Raw genomic sequence first — 17,923 nt, 5'->3', positions numbered from 1 at the left:
TGGTATCCCCTTGGCCCTCAAGAAGTTTTGGATCTTGGAGCTTTTTGGATTTCAGGTTTACAGAATAGAGATGCCCAATTTATACTTTTTTTGTGACTTTATGGTCTATTTTCCTTCTTTGTTTTAGTGTTGGGAAGATACGTGGGGAAGGGATACTGGATGTAAAGCAACTTCATTTTGTTTTGATTCTGATTTCCACGAAGAACTCACTGGACTTTTCTCTGGCCTTCTTTAACTAGAAACACAAGAAGATGAACTTTCTATAATTCGAATTGTTTCTGGGTCAGCTACATTCCAACATTTTGGTCTTTGTTTAGTTTCATTGTTAAATCTGTCCTCTGTTCATTTCCACTGTCACGTATGTGTTCAGGACTTCATCCCTTATCCTCCCTTCTCCTGTGCATTCATTCATCTATCTGTCCACTTATTCATTCATTCAGCATGGTTTGAGTACTGTTGTGTGTGAGGCACTGAACACTCAAGGGAAAATGAGACGTGGACCCGGCTCTCATTTTGCTAAGACTTCTAGATGTGGAACTGGATTCCAATCTTTCTGAATTCTGATCCATCCTGCTGGAGTAACATTTCTCAGTATACCTGGGATCCCATCAGATGTTATTGAGAAACACCCAGGAGTTTCTTGTTATGTATGGAATAAAGAGGATCCCCACACCCCCACACCCCCCAACCGAGTGACATTCACTGAGCTCCTTGTTTAGGCCCATGAGCACTGTTCTAATCTCCAAATTCCCTTCACACAAGTCTTGGTCAAATGCATGCCTTTCCGGACTCCTGCCTACCCTGAGCTATTTACCACTCTCTGGCTCAGGGGAGTGCAGCTCCCTCTGTCCTTTCCTCATGAATTTCCTCCCCCTGCAAGTCCTTCAAGATCCAACTCAAATGTGCTTTAACTCTCCAGCAGCTTTCAGAACATCTGTCATTGCGTTCTACCTGTCCCACGAGGAGCCACACTTTCCTACCTTTTTTCTTGCAAGTGAGCCATGTCCTATTCAACCCATGTCCTATTCAACCCAATCAACCTAGTTACCCAGCACAGGGACCTGTGTGTAAATGTTTAATTATTTCTGGAATCACACCCTTTCCATCTCTACCTATCTACATCTACATAGAACACACAGATAAATAATTAAACATGGACCAGAAGAGTTCCATTAGTAAATTGAAAATTAATTTTAAATTCTATTATTTTTCTGTTATTTTAGGTGCTCATTTCTTTAACTTATTGGAACCCAATTTTGGTTTATGTGTAGAGATTAGATTTTATTTCAGGGTTAAGTACTAGTCTATTTAAAGGAGTGTGAACTATTTAAATTCTTGAAATCCCTTCAAATCTAATTTCAAGAGAAAAGTAGGGATATTTTAGGTATTACAAAGTCTCATATAGTTGCATGGGCCTCTATCATTTAATTGTATCTGTCCCTTTAATGAGAAAAAAGCGCAATAAAATTTTATTAATTCAGACTCTTCTGTTTGGGAATTTTCGTCAGTTCTGTTACCAAGGTGGCAGACGTTTTTAGCTGCTGCTCTGATACTTTTTAAAGGAGCAAACTTCTCAGACACTTAGGAAGATCCACCCATGTGTGGATGGTTAATGTAATAATTACAAAGAATTCCCATCTATTAATTACAGAATATCTGGCACTGCAGTGATATATTTGGCAACACCTTGTCAACTATTAATTCAAGTTAAGTAAGTTTTTAAAAGAATAGCAGTAAGTGAGGCTTTTATTAACTCTCATGGTTTTACTCTTAATCTTAGTGAAATTTAACCAGTTACTGGGTTGTTCCTTGTATTCAAGGGTCATGGTTTTACAAATGTCCTCCATGGGAGGAGAGGGGATTAAAGAGAGGAATGTCTGGTCACTAGGCCTCTCCAGATTGTGTATAGCTGACACTTACCATTTCTTGTGGCTCTAATCATCCGTCATTCTAAGGAAGCTCATTTACATATAGAAAGTACATACTTTCTTTCATTTGATCCTCATTTCAACTATGCAGCTTCATTAGAATGGATGTTCCTGTCCTCTTTGTCATTTTGCCCATATCCCCTGACTAGAATGGGTGATATTAGTAGTTTAACAATGTCTCTATCTCTCTGCACTCAACCCCATTGCCTTTCAAATAGTAGCAACCTAGTTTTGCAAGGCATTGAACATCTATTACCTCATTTACTTAAAAAAGTCATCACCCCCTTGAGACTGTCATAAGCATCTGCCTGTTGCATCTCTTTCCCAGCAACCCCTGCCTATATGCTATTCTTCCATATGCCTGTCAACATCTACTGGTTTTATAAACATACTTAAAAGGCACTCTGAGAATATTTGACATTATGTTACAGTGTATAATGATACAGACAGTATTTTTTTTTCTTTTGTCAATCTGGTTGCCCTCAGGGTCCTCCAGCTATATGCCCAAGACTAGACATCAGCTAAGCAAAGACCAGAAACTTCTATGCCCCACCCTCTGCCCTCTCTCCCCCTCTGCCCTTGTCATTGGAACCCTATCCCCAGCAGTTTCCCCCAATTCTTATGAACAGTTGCTCTTCAGAAAGAATCATTCATGCTGGGCATGGTATACACACCTGTGATCGCAGTGTCTCAGGAGGCTGAAGCAGAAGAATTGCAGGTTCAAAGCCAGCCTCAACAATTTAGTGAGGCCATCTAAAATTAAAAATATAAAGGGGCTGGGATGTGGCTTGGTGGTTAACCACCTCTAGGGTCAATCCCCAGTACCAAAAAAAAAAAAAAAAAAGAAAGAATAGAAGCCATTATTTATAAATATGTATTGAGCTTCCTTGCTTTCAGGGAATTTGTATTTTAATGAGATATAAGACACATTAGCCAAAGAAATGATCCTCCAACAGTAGAACTGAATTTCAGTGAGTAGTGGAGGAGTAATTTTTTGAAGTCTGCGTAGTCTTACTGGCACCCTTGAAATTATAGATGTAGTTGTTCTCCCACTCCATCCACATGGAAAGCCAATCTTATTCATGTCCTGTTGTGATTCCCTGCTCCTTAAAAAAGAGAGAGCTGGCAAGAGCATTGCTAGCCTGCAAACAGAATAGCTTCCTGAGATCCACATATTACTGGTTCTGTGTTATCAGTTAGTGTTGAAGTAGCACTTGCTGGTGCAAGTTCATATGGAACACATGCAGCAGAGACAGTCTCACAGTCATAAAGAAGTAAAGGCTTGCACTGCAGACCTTTAACTTAAAAAAAAAAAATCAATCAGGAAATATTGATTAACACTTCAGCTGTCTCCTCAAAGACATTTTGACCTTTTTGATTCCATTTTGTCTACTGGAGTGTCACTGAGCAGTGTTCTTTGTAAGTAGCAGAATCTGTGACAATTTCTAGTCCTATTTATGGAGGGAAGTTTGTGTGGATGGTATGTAATCTTACATGCTTAGAAAGGTCTGGTCTCCAAGGTGTAGTGGTCAAGAGCTAGGCCTGTCATATCAGATGGCTGGGTCTTCATCTAGACTTTGGTATGTACTCATGTGTAAGCTGGAGCAAATTAGCCTCCAAATTCATGTTCCCACCTGCAGAATGAAGATAGTGAAGATAGTGTTAGTACCTGCCTGTTGGTTGGGGGTTGTGATTAAGATGACATGATGTTGACCAATGATGAGGTGCACTGTTCCTGCTACTGAATAGTGGCTGTCTACTTATTTATTTTATTTTATGGATCAGTAATTCAAGTTTTACCCCAGGTCTCCTTTTGTCTTTATTGCAAAGAAAGCAAACTTTAACCCCAGTTACTTGCCTGCCTTCCAGGTGATGTCTTTATTTTGCTTCTCCCCCACCCCCTCAGTGCTGGGTTTTGAACCTAGGGCCTTATGCATGCTAGGCAAGCACTCTACCACTGAGCTAAGTCCCAGCCTCTTTTTTTTTTTTTTTTTTTAAAGAGAGAGTGAGAGAGGAGAGAGGAGAGAGAGAGCGAGAAAGAGAGAGAAATTTTTGATATTTATTTTTTAGTTATCGACGGACACAACATCTTTTGTTTGTACGTGGTGCTGAGAATCGAACCCGGGCCACACGCATGCCAGGCGAGCACGCTACCACTTGAGCCACATCCCCAGCCCTAAGTCCCAGCCTCTTTATTTCCTTCTTAAATATAGCTGCTCCAGCAAGTTTGACAGAATGCTGCCCAGGTCATGGGGAACACATAGGAGTCTCCTCAGATTGCTTTGTAACTTATCTCAAATATAATTCAGTTCTTGAAATGATTATCTGAATGTCTGCATTCTAGGAACTACTGGAGAAAATAAATATCACCAGCAAATATTTTCAGAATTTTTTCCTCAGTCTTGGACTCTCATGAGAGTTGCAAAGGGACGCCCATGAAAGTTACAATTAAAATTACAATTTAATTGTTTGGGGTTCATTAAAGCCCTCCTGTTTTTCTTTGGCCCTTGGTCAAAAACTAGTGTGTGTGTTTATAGCCATGATTCAGATGCCCCAAGAAACTCACTGGCCAATGGCCATCCTTAGTTTTAAAAGTCACCAGATAAGGCAATTTCTGAAACAACTTCAGCAAGGCATTCCAGAAATGCTTGATCTCATACTTCTCTTCACTATAAAAAATAAATACAATTTTGATTTCATCTTCGAGTAATTAATCTGAACTTTCCCTTCTGGAATGTAAAGTGGAAAAATGTTCTATAGCTCTTTGAAGATTAGATTAGAAAGAAAATGCCCTGAACATTCTGCTTAATTAAATCCTAAAGAGGTGGTACAGACTTTTCATGATTAATTGAAACATGAATATTTTGGCTGATGCATATTTATATGACATCTTATGAAATTTTTATCATTTCATATAAACCATTCACTCTGGGATTGTGATTTAATGCTGTAAACATTTTGCATTGTTCATTATAAAAATACACAGGCTAATGGCTGTAAGATATACAATATAAAAATTTGTAGTGTGAATCTTCCTTGAGATAATCTCAAATCTCTCATGGCAAGACTTTTAGCCTAAATATTATATTGGAAATCAGGTTTTCTCTAGTTTAAAGAAATATTTTTTGCATAAAAAATTTAAACTATATAAGTTAGAAAAGCGAAATTTCCAGGGCCTTCTGTTTTGCCAGTGTAAAGTATGCTTGTGATTACCAGATTTAAGGCAAAAAAAGTGAGGTTGAAATGAACTGATCCCTATGACTTTGATTACTTAGGCAAAGTTCAATTTTCTAGGGATGTTGTCATGCCAAGATGGGGCCGTATGTCATATCTGCTGGCAGAATCTGAGCTGCGATTTGGCTGACAAAATGAATTTAGATAATCAACAGTTCTTTTTTAGTTTCTTAAGTCTAATAGTAACATAAATGACTTATAATACTGGAATACCTGAGATACCTGAAAGTGTTTTCTTTTGGAATAATAATGCATTTATCATTAGCTATTGATAAGTTTCATGGTAGAAAAAGAGAAATCTGATGAAAGTTTTTCCAAAGTGTTTGCCTTTATGAAACAGAACTTTATGAAAAATGGAGAGAAATACTGATTTATTTAACAAGACAGATGCTAATCACCATTCTAAGAGTTCTGCACCTGTCAGAAAACAAGAGTGCACAGTTCTTTTGTCTCATCTTCCCACATTGTTACTTTGCAGCAAGAATGATTTATAAAATAATCTGCTTTACATTCTACTTTTGTTGTTGTTGTTTATTTGTTAGGTCTATTGTAAGAAAGTATCTTTTCCTCTCTTTAAAAAGTGACAGGTGGATCTGTCTGGTGATGATGGAAGCATGAGAAGGACCTGAAGCGGCCTTTTGGTCCCCGGCATCTTTCCTCCAGGCCAGATCCCAGCTGGGGCCTTCTTGTAGCTTTGTCCTCTGCCCTTTCTCATCTTGGTTGTACTCCATTGTAATTAAAGAGACAGCGCTTAAGGAAGGAATTTCATGTTTTATTTCCCAAATCACCCCTTTAAAGGAAGATGAAATGCTGGGAACCTAATGCATGTTTTCAAATGGCTCACTGGGAAGTGGATCTTCTCATTAAACCGTGAGAACAAATCATTCTCCCCCTTAATTTTTTTCCTTACAGAGTTCATCAGAATCAAGCTTTTTTTTTCGAATGGATCATTTGTGAGAGTTCTGCTGTTATTGTCTTGTTTTTCAGGAATTTAAGATTTTTAAGGCATCTTGTTGATTAGGAAAATAGAAACTGTTAATACTAGTTAGTTTAGTAATGATGGATAATCATTTTAAAAGATGCTACTTCTATTCCACGTACAGTGGCACATGCTTGTAATCCTAGCTACTTGGAAGGCTGAGGCAGGAAGGTCTCAATTTCAAATTCAGCTTCAAGTTTCAAATTCAGCAATTTACCAAGACTCATTCTCAAAGAACAAACTAAAAACAAAACAATTACTTCTAGCCTAATTTAAGAAAATTGTGCTGTACTCTAAGGTAGATTTTGGAGCTTTGTTAATTTTTCATAACATAAAATATCTATATGTAGACTGATGCCACATTAGAAATCATATAAAAGATGTTTTCTTTGACTACAAGTCATTGAATGCAGTAATTGTTTTACATTTGAATTTATATTTAATTGTTTTATATTTGAATTCATATTATGACTTCATTTAAAGGAAGTCATGATATAAAATATGTTTAACTAATATGGAAGATCACTTTTTAGACTGTCTCATTGGATAATTGACAGTAGATCACAATCTGTAATTTGTGAACTAGAAAAGATCATTAAAATGACAATATTTATTCCATTAAGGTAAATAAAATGCTGCATGTGGTTCTGAGTGATGATATTCAGAGTAAAAAACCATATCACTGCATTACAAATTAGTTTGCTTCTAATTTTGCAGGCTGATGACCACACTGCCTCAAACCAAATCTTTTCCCTGGAAATGGAATGATTGCATGACAGACTCTATGAACCATGAATATGTCAACAACTCATGGACCCCTTGCTTAGCAATTAGTCTTTGGGGGATTTTATTCAGAGATCAGACAACACTATACCAGAGCTTGTTGGGGATTTTGTGATTACCATTCATATCTGGAGCATGAGTCTGGGTTAGTACAAAAACAAAAAAAATTCCATGAAGGAAGAAGAGCGGTGGCTAATAGTGCCAACCAGACACACACACACACACACACACACACACACACACACAGACACACAGACACACGCACACACACATTCAGTTGGCAGTATAGAGAATGCTCAAGAGACAGCAAAAGCTCCTAGGAAGCAGCAAGGAAATATTTCTTAGGCTTCAAAGGCCTCCTTTCATTCACCCTAAAAGAGGCCAGTGTCTCTCCTTTGAGTATCACCATCTCAATTTTTCATAACTTATCACCTGCACTATGATTTACTCAATATTTTATTAACCAACTCTTTTTAAAAGCCTATGTTTATTTTAAGCAGTAATGGTTGTGATATCCTAGTCTCATTGTGCCAGTTATATTTGTTTCTTCTCATGCAAAGGAAAAGAAAGGCAGCATTTTAAATATTAGAAATATTTGTTACCACCTGAAGTCACTCTGAGCTACCTTTTGACATGACTAACTGGTCCTCCAGGAGCCAGGAGGACCACCAGTCTGGATGAGAAAGATTTGACATCCCTATTACCATCCCGCCATCCAGGGACTAGGAGCCATATCACGTGGAGGAGAATTTAAATCAGTCCTGCATCTCCCTGAGGACATCAGCACCAGAAGGCTGCATTGTAGGAAACTGCTCAGCCAGCCAGGCTTCTCCCTTCCCATTGCCAGAATCTGGCCACTTACATCTTCCTTTTTTTTTTTTTTTTAAAACTAAACACAAGGTTTGGAAATCATTATATTTCAAGAGTAAACAACAGCTCATGTCATTTGACAGTAATGGGGAACATGCCCCGGTGGAGCCTGGCCCCTGATTGTCAAGGTTCATGAGAGGGCATTGCATTTGTAGGTTAGTACTCTACAAATTATCTTACCCAATGCAGGTCTTGTAGACTTGAAGCAGGACCTTCGAAGAAATGGGTCATTTATTTTACAAGGTTTATTACTTCATTCCTGGTGCTGGTTAGGCAGATTGAAACTAGGCTGAGAAGTCCCAGGAACTCTTGTGGCTCTGCAGTCATGCTCTGGTGTTTAAGTAAATGCTTTTTGGAAACTTAGGGAAGGGTGCGGTGGAGAGGGCGAGAGCAAGAGCTAGCACTGAGCACCCCCTCTCCCACCCCCACCCCCAGAGCTGGCCATCCTACTCAAAAATGGTAAGGTCTGCAAATTGAGATCAGACCTCAGGAGCTGTCAGGTTCAGGGTGCGTCTAAGTTTGAAGGGATGTTTGCTTCTGATATGAACATTTTTCTTATACTTTTATTATAGAAGATGATGTGTCAAATGTACAAATAATGTGTGCCTGGTGCCAGAAAGTGGGAATCAAGCGCTATTCCCTGAGTATGGGAAGCGAGGTGAAAAGCTTCTGCAGCGAGAAGTGCTTTGCAGCCTGCCGGCGAGCCTACTTCAAGAGAAACAAGGTAAGCCGCCTTAGAGGGCGCCCCGCGGCCTCCCACCAAGTGCGCATGCGCCTGGTAGACTCAGTCCAAGCCGCGCCCCCTTTCCCTTTTGTACTTTTATTCCTTGTTTTGTCCGTTTTCTTCCTCTGTCATGCTCAACTTTTTGGAATAAGGAATCCCTTCTAACGTGTAACCTTGTTCTTCAGTTTCTCTTGGCTTGGTGTTTGAATTCTGAGAGGGTGAATGAATCTGATGGGGACACCCTGATCACAGCCGGTATCCTCACGGGCAGTCTTTTCAGTAGCAGACGGCAGTCTAGAGCCCATGAAAGATTAAGTGGTAGCAATGTCTTCCTAGAGCTGAGAAAGTAGCCACAGAAGCATGGCCAGAAAGCTTTAGTCCACCCAGTTTAATTCTTACTCTCAATGGGAATGCTGCTGTTGCTCTTTCCACAAATTGACCCACAAATTCTAGTCAGGAAAAACGTCACATCTCCTTAACACTCTATGTTAAAGTTGATTTATCTTGACAAAAGGGGAAATCATGAATACATAAACGAACATTGCTTACACAACCAAGTATTTGTGAGAAGCACGGTGGGTAACACAGGGACAGCCATAGTTATAGTTTTTATTTTGTTTTAAAAGACATCCTAGGTCTGAAGATGTCCTTTTCCAATATTATTAGCCACCATCAATGGAAAATGGGATGCATGATGTTTTTCTCACACACACACACACACACACATTTTCTCTCTCTCTCTCTCTCTCTCTCTCTCACACACACACACTCTCTCTCTCTCTCTTTCTCAACAATTTTTTAATCTTTAAAGAAATGCTATAACATTTTGCCACCAAGTACTGATGTTAAATGCTAGTCCTTGATTATTTTTCATTGATCTGTGAAGCTTCCTTACTTTATAAAACAGTCTACATTTTGCTAAGCATTTTCCTTTCCATAATACAAAATGAAAATCAGTTCTTTCTTGAAGCAAACAATTATTATTTTTAAAAAGTCTAATGTTTGCCATTCTGAAATGCTAAGCATGGGCTTACTGCATTGCAAGAAGCACTGTTGCAGCAAATTATCTGCTGCAAATTTGGGTCACATTCATTCTGCCAAAAACATAATGCCTGAAGAATTAGGCTGCAGAATTCAGTGGGGTAGAATTTTAGTAGCAGTCTTTAAGAATTAGGCTCATAATCTTCACTGGAACATGGAGTCAAGTAAGGAAATTGTCTGGAATTCTTTGGGGATGGTCAACAGTCGAGTTCACTTTCCCTTGGGAGGGGCCAGTGACTCTGGGGAGGAGGGTGAGAAGAACATGCCTGGGAGACACGTTTTGTTTTAATATAGGAGGATTAAAATGATCTCCAAGACCCCGGGGCTCCCATTTTGAATGCTGAGCGCTGGAGTAACAATCCCAGGAGTGGGCCCAGAGCTTTCTTCTTCAAAGCCCTACTTACCACAACAAAATACTTTGCATTCCATCCCAGAAGATGGCTATAGAACAGGGCTTTTTGTCTTCTATAATTCTGAAGGGTTAAGGTTCTGAATCTTGATGAGCTGCTTATAGTGAATGAAATCAAGCCAGATGTATTTGTCACAACCCTGATGACACATATGACACTTTGCAAAGTGATTTACTTTATAGTAAGCCTTTGAAGAAAGGCACCTGATACCACTTGGAAAAGCAGTCCAGAATACTATATAATGTATAGGCTTTTTTTTTTTTTTTTTTTAATCATTATGATGCTTAAGGTCAAACTGAATTCAAACTTCCACAACATACATTTTTGAAAAATAGATAATTTGGAGCCAAGATAAGAATGAGTATTTAGAGTACTTACAGTAGGTAAAATCGACAGTGAGAGGAGGAGCTTGACATTGCACTTCTCACCAGGAGTTACTGGGGTAGGTCTTAGGACCTCTTGTAAGGTCTGGGAGTTGCATTGGTTCGATATTTAAACAGCGACTTGGCTGGCTGATCCTAGTAGCCCATTAGTGTACATATAATATGACACTTCTCTACAATTTTCACTCTTATTTATTATGTATTTCAAAGCTCTGCCATGCTATGCATTTTTAGTTTTTTCAAATAGAGAAATAAACTTGTCATATCACCTGCTGGCTTCTTTTATTTTTTGTTTTATAATTTTAAAAGTGTTATCTCTGCTACAATATTATATTGTATTACAAGAAACATGTACAGCTGCTGCATTTCTGTTAACTGATAGGATTTTGTGGTCATTTCATTTAGGGCTTTGGTTTCATAATGGATTGTATTAGATACCAGTCTCCATCCTGCCATTTCTAAGAACTACTATAATAAGCCCCAGAGTGTTCCCTCCTGAAGACAATAGCAAATAGCTATGTCTCTTGTATCATTTAACGAAGTCCTCCTTATTAAAATTGTGGACTTAGAAAAAGGGAAAAATTCTTCCCACTTCTATATTACAGTTTTTTTTTCCTATCTTAATTCTATTCTTTTGTATATTGAGAGATAGATGAAAAACAGAGTGTGTGCAGAATAGAATTTTGTCTTAGGTATAGTGTTGATATAAAAAATGTAAAATTAACTATGCTGTAAATTATGCTTTATAATGACAGCCCATTTCATGCTGGATAGCATGCTGGGATCTAAAAATGGTCTCTAAGTTGAACCCAAATTGCCTGCATAACTTTACAAAGAAAAATCCTAGTAGAAAAGGTAGCTAATTAGGAGCAGTGTTCAGCTGACCTCTGTTTTGTGTCTGAGCAACACCTGCATTTGTGAATACAAATGGGACAGCTGTGCCTGTGGTCCTGCACTCTCTTCCTCACAAGTGCTCAGCTATAGAAGCAGGCATTGCTTTGCTGCTAAAAATAAGGACAAAAATAGCCCAACTCTCAAAATGAAGGCCCACTGAAAATGGGCTCTTTAAATTTCATTTGCTTCTCAAACCTTCCCTTTTCTTTGGGGCTCTGTACATGGTGAATGGAGTAGGTTGAAAAAAATGTCAAGCCATCTCTCATAAACCCTAGCATGATGAAGTAAGGTGGAATAGATGGAAGCCAAGTTAACCCTTTATGGCATGTAGGTTATATTTTTCAACAGAATTTAAAATTGATTTGAAAAGGTGTTTAGATTGTCACAAGTATGTAGACTTTTTTCAAACTGCTTCTGCTGAACACTGCTGGGAGAAGCCTGTGAATCACAGCTGTATTTGCCCAAGGAATCTAACTACAAGTTTACACATTTCAGGATGTTGACTCTTAGAAGTGTATATTGTTAATGCATAATATATTTTGTAGAATACTTCTTTCCAAAAAGTTAAATTGCTAGCTGAAAAGTTTTGAACCAGTGGATTAAACAAAAACAAAAACTCCTGTAGTCTTTCGGCATTGGGTGAACAATGGGATGCCCATCTCAATATTTGAGGCACTAGAGATTTTTCAGGGGACTAGCCCTTTTTGAGGCCACAGAAGAGCAGAACTTGAGAACATTTTTAGCCTAGTGATTCATCTAGGAGTTGGAAAGTTGCAAGTTTTCTTAAAAGGTTTGCAAGAGATGCAGAAACATTTAGTTCAACTTTGAAATACCAGTTTTACTTTGCACAGCAGATGCTTAAAAATATTCTTTGTAACTATCTCTCTCTAAAAAGGAAAGTAACAAACAAGACCACAAATAGTAGCCACTTCCACAGAGCCTATGTTTGATCTTTTTCCTTTTGCATGGGAAATATTCTGTTGTCTAAACTAATATCCAGAAATCAAACTGGAAGTCAAAGTGCAAGAAAAATGGCCAAAGCAGGCAAAGTAAAGGATGATCATCACTTTCCATGTCCAAATCTCAAGTTTATAGTGTTCTCTAGAGATGAATAACATTGATAATTTAGTAATAAACAAATTCCTGAGAGCATCAAAGTTTTGTTTAACTCTGGTTTTCTTGTGATTTTAAACAGGAATAGTTAGAAATATTTCTTCAATATCACAATGTTGCTATTCCCAATAGACCATAGTGGAAGAGCCTTCCATGAATATATATAGAGATGAGGACATGGGTGCATTAAAAACAAAAATTATATAAACAGAAATAACATTTGAAAATGATGGTGCCATTAAGATTATCTAACAATCACTACAATAATAACAAGTTCTTAATGAGGAGAATATTGAATAATAAACATTGATTTTACTTTCAAACTATATCCCTGGATACAAAGTAATCTCTTATTTAAAGAGATCTCTTTTGGAGGAAACCATCACTAATTAGCATGTATCATCATGTTATTTGGAGTTATACTTTATTTAATCATAGGCTATTTGTCTTTTTATTAAACTCGAACATATCCTAGGAAAGACTTCTTGGTTTCAGACTTAATTATAGAACCTAGTAGTGCAGAAGAAATGTGTAACAATTGCCCTGTTAATCTAGTGATTAACCTGTCTACTTTTTTCCTTTAAACACCTGCAAGATTTAATTTACAAAATGGCTATCATTCATGAAGGTTTGGAGAAGGACATTAAGAAATTACTTGCAATTAATGTTCCCTGACCGCCTGAAGCTCAGGCTGCAGACTTGCTTTTGCCAGTTGTTTGTGAATATCTTTGGTCCAAAAGTAAGTGAACCCAGGGCGCCCCAGGGTTCTTGGAGTGGATTCACCTTGTTTGTATCAGGCACCAGACAACTATTGGGTCTGTCTTTCTATACCTTGGACTTCAGGACAAGGCCTTGGTTTTGCAGTTTCCTTTGGAATTGTGCTGTAGGTCTGCCCACAGTCTTGTGTTAGAGTGGCCTCCTCCTCCTGAGCATTTTTCTGCAGGTCAGTGGCTGAGTTCCCTTTCAGGCAAGTAAATAGGAGAGTCCTTAAGAAGCTCTTGGGAGAACAACAAACCCAACAGTTTTCTTGGTCTGTCCTGTTTGAAAATATGAAATGGAATATTGGTGGGCTGCTGGGAAAAGCAATGGCAGAGGAGAGGGAAGCATTTGCCTTTGGAAATACATTTTGGGGAGGGGTTAGAACGGGAAAATTCTGGAAGGGAAAGTAAAGTGTAGGTCAACTTAAAGTGTAAGCACAGGCTCCTGAGGAAAACCAGCAGGGTTCCAGGGCTGAGGTTCTGCAGGCCAGTAGGGCACAGTGCCCTAGGCAGCTAGCCATCAGGAGCGTGGGGAAATAGGCATGTGATCTTCCTTTTCCCCAAACACTTGAGAACCCCTTGAGAAACAGTAGTTTAAGGGAAACCTGGAACACAAACAGAATGGGGCAAATGGGTTTGTACTGAAAGAAAGGATAAGCAACCACTTCTGATTCTTAATGGGCTACATTTTGTATGGTGGTGGGGAAAACCGGAGAACTAATTCTGTTACTCAGAATAGATGTCATTTTCTGAATAATATTAGATATTTTAGATTAAATGTGAGGAGATGATCAAAGCTCTAAATAGCTTCAGCTGGTGTCCAACATTTCTTTTCAATGATCGGAAGGAAGAGAGGGAATTTTTCATAGACCCACATCCGGTCACCTGGGGATCAATACACAGGGCTATTGACATCTATGCCGGAATGTTAATTTTCAGACACAGCAAATCTCTGGCCATCCTTCTGGTGATAGCTAGCGCTTTTCACTTAAATCAAGTTTTTCTCATCTGAACTGCCGGTAATTATCCAATCCATCTAGGAGGCACGCTCCCTTTTAACATTAACCACAGTGTCAGATTGCATCAGCCACATTGTGCTCTGGTGACTGCTGCTGCAGAGTGATGAATGTGTGCATTTGGAGTTCATAGTCCAACTGTCTGTTTGGGCAGTAGGTAGTTCAGTAAACAAATGATCAGGAAGGGAACTATTTATTTGGGACGTACATTCTCCTTATTGATCCAGTCACTTGCATTGCCACGTTTCTCACCCTTGCCACTAATGGTGTTCAGTTTTATCTGAAGAATGAACATTTAAAGAATATCTAATGGTTTGTTTTGATGTGCTTCCCTCATCATAAGCTGTATTCAGCACAGAGGTACTCTTTGTGCCTGACTTAAAAAGGACAGGGTCACGCGACCTTATTAATAAAGACCTGAGGAGGGGAGAAGCTTCTAAGAGAACTGAGTGAGCTGTCCAGATAAACCAAGTGAAAATGATTATGCATTTTCCTGGGATTGAAGTTATGCTCTGTTAATTCAAATGCTTTTGTTAAAAATGTTACATATCTAAATAAGTGCCTGCATAAAAGGGCAGGTGGTTTGCCTTGAGATATTTTAAGTAGTAGATTGAGTCCAGAATTTCTCTCATAAATGTTTGCAATGTCTGGTCACCAAACCTAGTATACCCAAGAAGGATACATACAGCAAATCCAAATGATAGGCATGCCTGTGGTTATTTTTAGTTTCCTTCATTTCAGTACCTCTGAATAGCTTTTGAATACATCAATGAAAGTGTGAACTGTGCAAGCCATGTGTAATTCTCTGTTCTTTGCGCTCTTTGCTCTGTGTTCATATTATCACGGATTGGGATGGAAAAAAGAAAATCTTGCCGCAGAGAGCTGCTTAATTTCTACCCCAGCAATTCAGACTGAGAGTAGAGACCCCCTGGGTTACCAACCACCCTTTGGGTGACTGTGCACACAGTTGGATGGAATCTACTCTTGGAGGTTGCACACATCAGTCTATTGCATTTTCTGTAAACACAGGCTGTGGGCCAGAGTTGGGCACTACTACAAGCCTGGGAAGGCAGATCAATGGTTTAATGAATCCATAAAAGATGCTTGGACTCTGCCGCAATTTACTGAGCACTCTAGTTAAATGAAACTCCTGTAGTCTTTAACAAAGAGAGAGATAATCAATGGCTGGGGATAGAAGTCAATGTCCAGCAATCACAACCTCCCAGGATTCCTGTTGTCTCAGTGTTAACAGGGAGTCAGATTAGGCTCTGAGGCTCACTGGGTCCATGTTAATACTGGCTCCACATTTGAGGACTGAATTTGGCCCAGAGAAGGCATAGTGTTGCCCCATGAGGACTGTTTCTAAGCTATGGAATATTATTTAAACTAACATTACTTAAAAGTGACAAGATTAAGCTCAAGAATTACATTTATTCTAATGTGTAATGTCTTTGTAAGTCATCCCCATGATGAAAAGTAAATAGGAGAATAAAATTCGTTCATGATTAAGTCCTTAAAATGTCAAACTGCACAGCATTGGCGAGCCCTGATTAATCCTTCCATGGTGAAATATTCCTCATTAGTTTGCTCTGGTTAAGGGTTACCCACTCTATTATAAATTCAGATATTAATGTATTTTCTACTTAATTCATCTTCGACTAGAGAAAATATAGTTAGTAGATATGATTTTTTTTTTAACTTCCAAATGTGCTTTGGAAACATTATACTGATTTGTGAGAAAACTTTGGAGACATGCAGGAGAATTCCTTCACAAATATGTTGTAATGTATTTAAACGTACTTGACCACTTTTGATTGTGGAAAAACAACTGTTTTTACTTTGAAAGATCGTTTTTTTTCCACGATTCATGACAGAAGTCAAAGATTTTGCATCCACACAAACTTAAAATTTCTTAATATTTAATTTTGATTAGCTAATTAGCATTAAAAGCTACATGTATTTTGAGTGTTCAGTGAGTAACAGGAATTTTGAGGTATTATGACTCTTCATTTTCTTCACAGGCCTTTTGCCAAAACCTCCTTGTTAAAGGGGTGATTTCTATAAGGATCCAATAAATGATGTGTCATCTTGTAATCTGTCTTGATAGATGATTTACATTATTTAAAATATGTTGAGCACAGGCAACTTTTTGTTATAAGAAGAATCTTTGAAAGTCCTGATAGTTTCTGTGATCATCTATAGGGCTGTGTTTCTTAAGTTTACATTGTTGTCATCAAGGGCGAGGGGGACAGTTAGCCTGATCAAAGGTAATGTGCTAGGCATGTTTTAGTTTTGATAGATATACTATGGAACAAGAGAAAAGGTCCCTGCCTTAAAGGGACTTAATTCTAGTGGGGGAGATAAAGGATATACAAATGTAAAAAATATATGAGTGATGTAATTTCAGATAGTGATAAATGATATAAAAAAAAGCAGTGTGTGGGGATGGGGATGGATAGTGGTGGGGTACTGTTTCATATATTACAGTGAGGTTCTCTCATGCTGAGAGCCACAGCTGAGTTGGAATGGCCCCTGGCATTTTGCCAGAACTAATGGTTGAGTGGTGAGCCATTAAGATGATGCTGGATTGATTCAATTTGTATATTAGACCTTTACTGTCCGACTGGGGCGCCGCTTCTTTGGAGTTCTCACGAGGATTGCCTGGGGAGTTCCCGTTGGTTGGGGAAGTTCCGGGAGAGGGAGTTCCGGTTGGTGTGTGGTGTGTCGCAGAGAAGGCTGCGTGGGTGGCGTTAGAGGGAGTTCGGAAATAAAGTTTGTTCCTGCTTGAGTGGCTCGTGATTTGTGCCCAGCCAGACTGTGGCACTGTCATTGAAAAGGTGATGTAGGGATGGAGGCAAGTGAAGGACCTAGTTGTATGAAGAACTTGTAGCAGAGGGTCCCAGAGGAGGATGACGAGGGGAAGTAGAGTTGGTAAGGCAGAAATGGGCTTGGCAGTTTTGAACAACATCAAGAAGGGCAGAGTGTCTGAAGGTGAATGATCAAGATGATGAGGGACCCCCAATCACTAAGGCTGGAGAAATAATCATTCGGATTTCATTCTGAGTGTGATGGTAGCTATCGTACGGGTGTTGATATAATCTGTATTTTTTTTTTTTTTTTTTTGGTCCCAGAGATTGAACCCAGGGGCACTTAACCACTGAGCCATATCCCTGGTCCTTTTTTATTTTTTATTTTGCGACAGGGTCTTGCTAAGGTGCTTAGGAACTTGCTAAGTTGCTGAGGCTGGCTTTGGACTTGAAATCATCCTACCTCAGCCTCCTGAGCTGTTGGGATTATAGTCATGTGCCACCATGATCTGATTTTTATTGTTGATTGGACTTCTATTAACGAAGCAATACATTTAAGATTTCACCTGCAAAGAGGATTTGGACAGTAAGAAATGTAACAGGATTCCCACAAAGTTGAGTGTGTCTGGTAGTAGAAAACTAAAAATGCCTTTTTCACAGCATGGTTCACTACTAGTTATAGAACACTTCCCAGTAGCAAAAGGGTGCATAATCAATTTAATATTTCCTTTTTGGGGGAATGCAAGGGTGAAGGGGTTAAGGTGTGGGTTGAAAGGAACCTAGAATGGACAGTTGGTTAAGTGTTCTGACACAGCAAGTTTTTTTTTTTTTTCCTTAGTGTAGACATGTCTGTCCCCAACTTGGTGAGGAGGTAGGGTGGTTAGAAGGTGCACTCCACACAGAACCCAACTCTTGGACTGGGAGACCTACAGTATCCACAGGTTTTCTTAAGATCTATGCCTAGAGATAGCATAATGGAAAGG

The 17,923-nt window shown here is 38.9% G+C and overlaps 1 protein-coding gene across 2 annotated transcripts in view; it reads left to right on the top strand.

Moving 5' to 3' along the window:
* Sobp (sine oculis binding protein homolog) overlaps positions 1–17,923 on the top strand; it is a 160,199-nt gene that overhangs the window by 32,600 nt on the left and 109,676 nt on the right. For both annotated transcript variants that reach the window (XM_076859882.2, XM_076859881.2), the window contains exon 4: positions 8,367–8,518. In XM_076859882.2, coding sequence (XP_076715997.2) covers positions 8,367–8,518 — 152 coding nt within the window. The remainder of the gene's footprint in view (positions 1–8,366; positions 8,519–17,923) is intronic.

This window comes from Callospermophilus lateralis, chromosome 6, assembly GCF_048772815.1.
Source record: "Callospermophilus lateralis isolate mCalLat2 chromosome 6, mCalLat2.hap1, whole genome shotgun sequence".
Classification (NCBI taxonomy): domain Eukaryota; kingdom Metazoa; phylum Chordata; class Mammalia; order Rodentia; family Sciuridae; genus Callospermophilus; species Callospermophilus lateralis.
The sequence above is the reverse complement of the archived record's forward strand: the minus strand, read 5'-3'. Positions and strand labels throughout refer to the sequence as shown.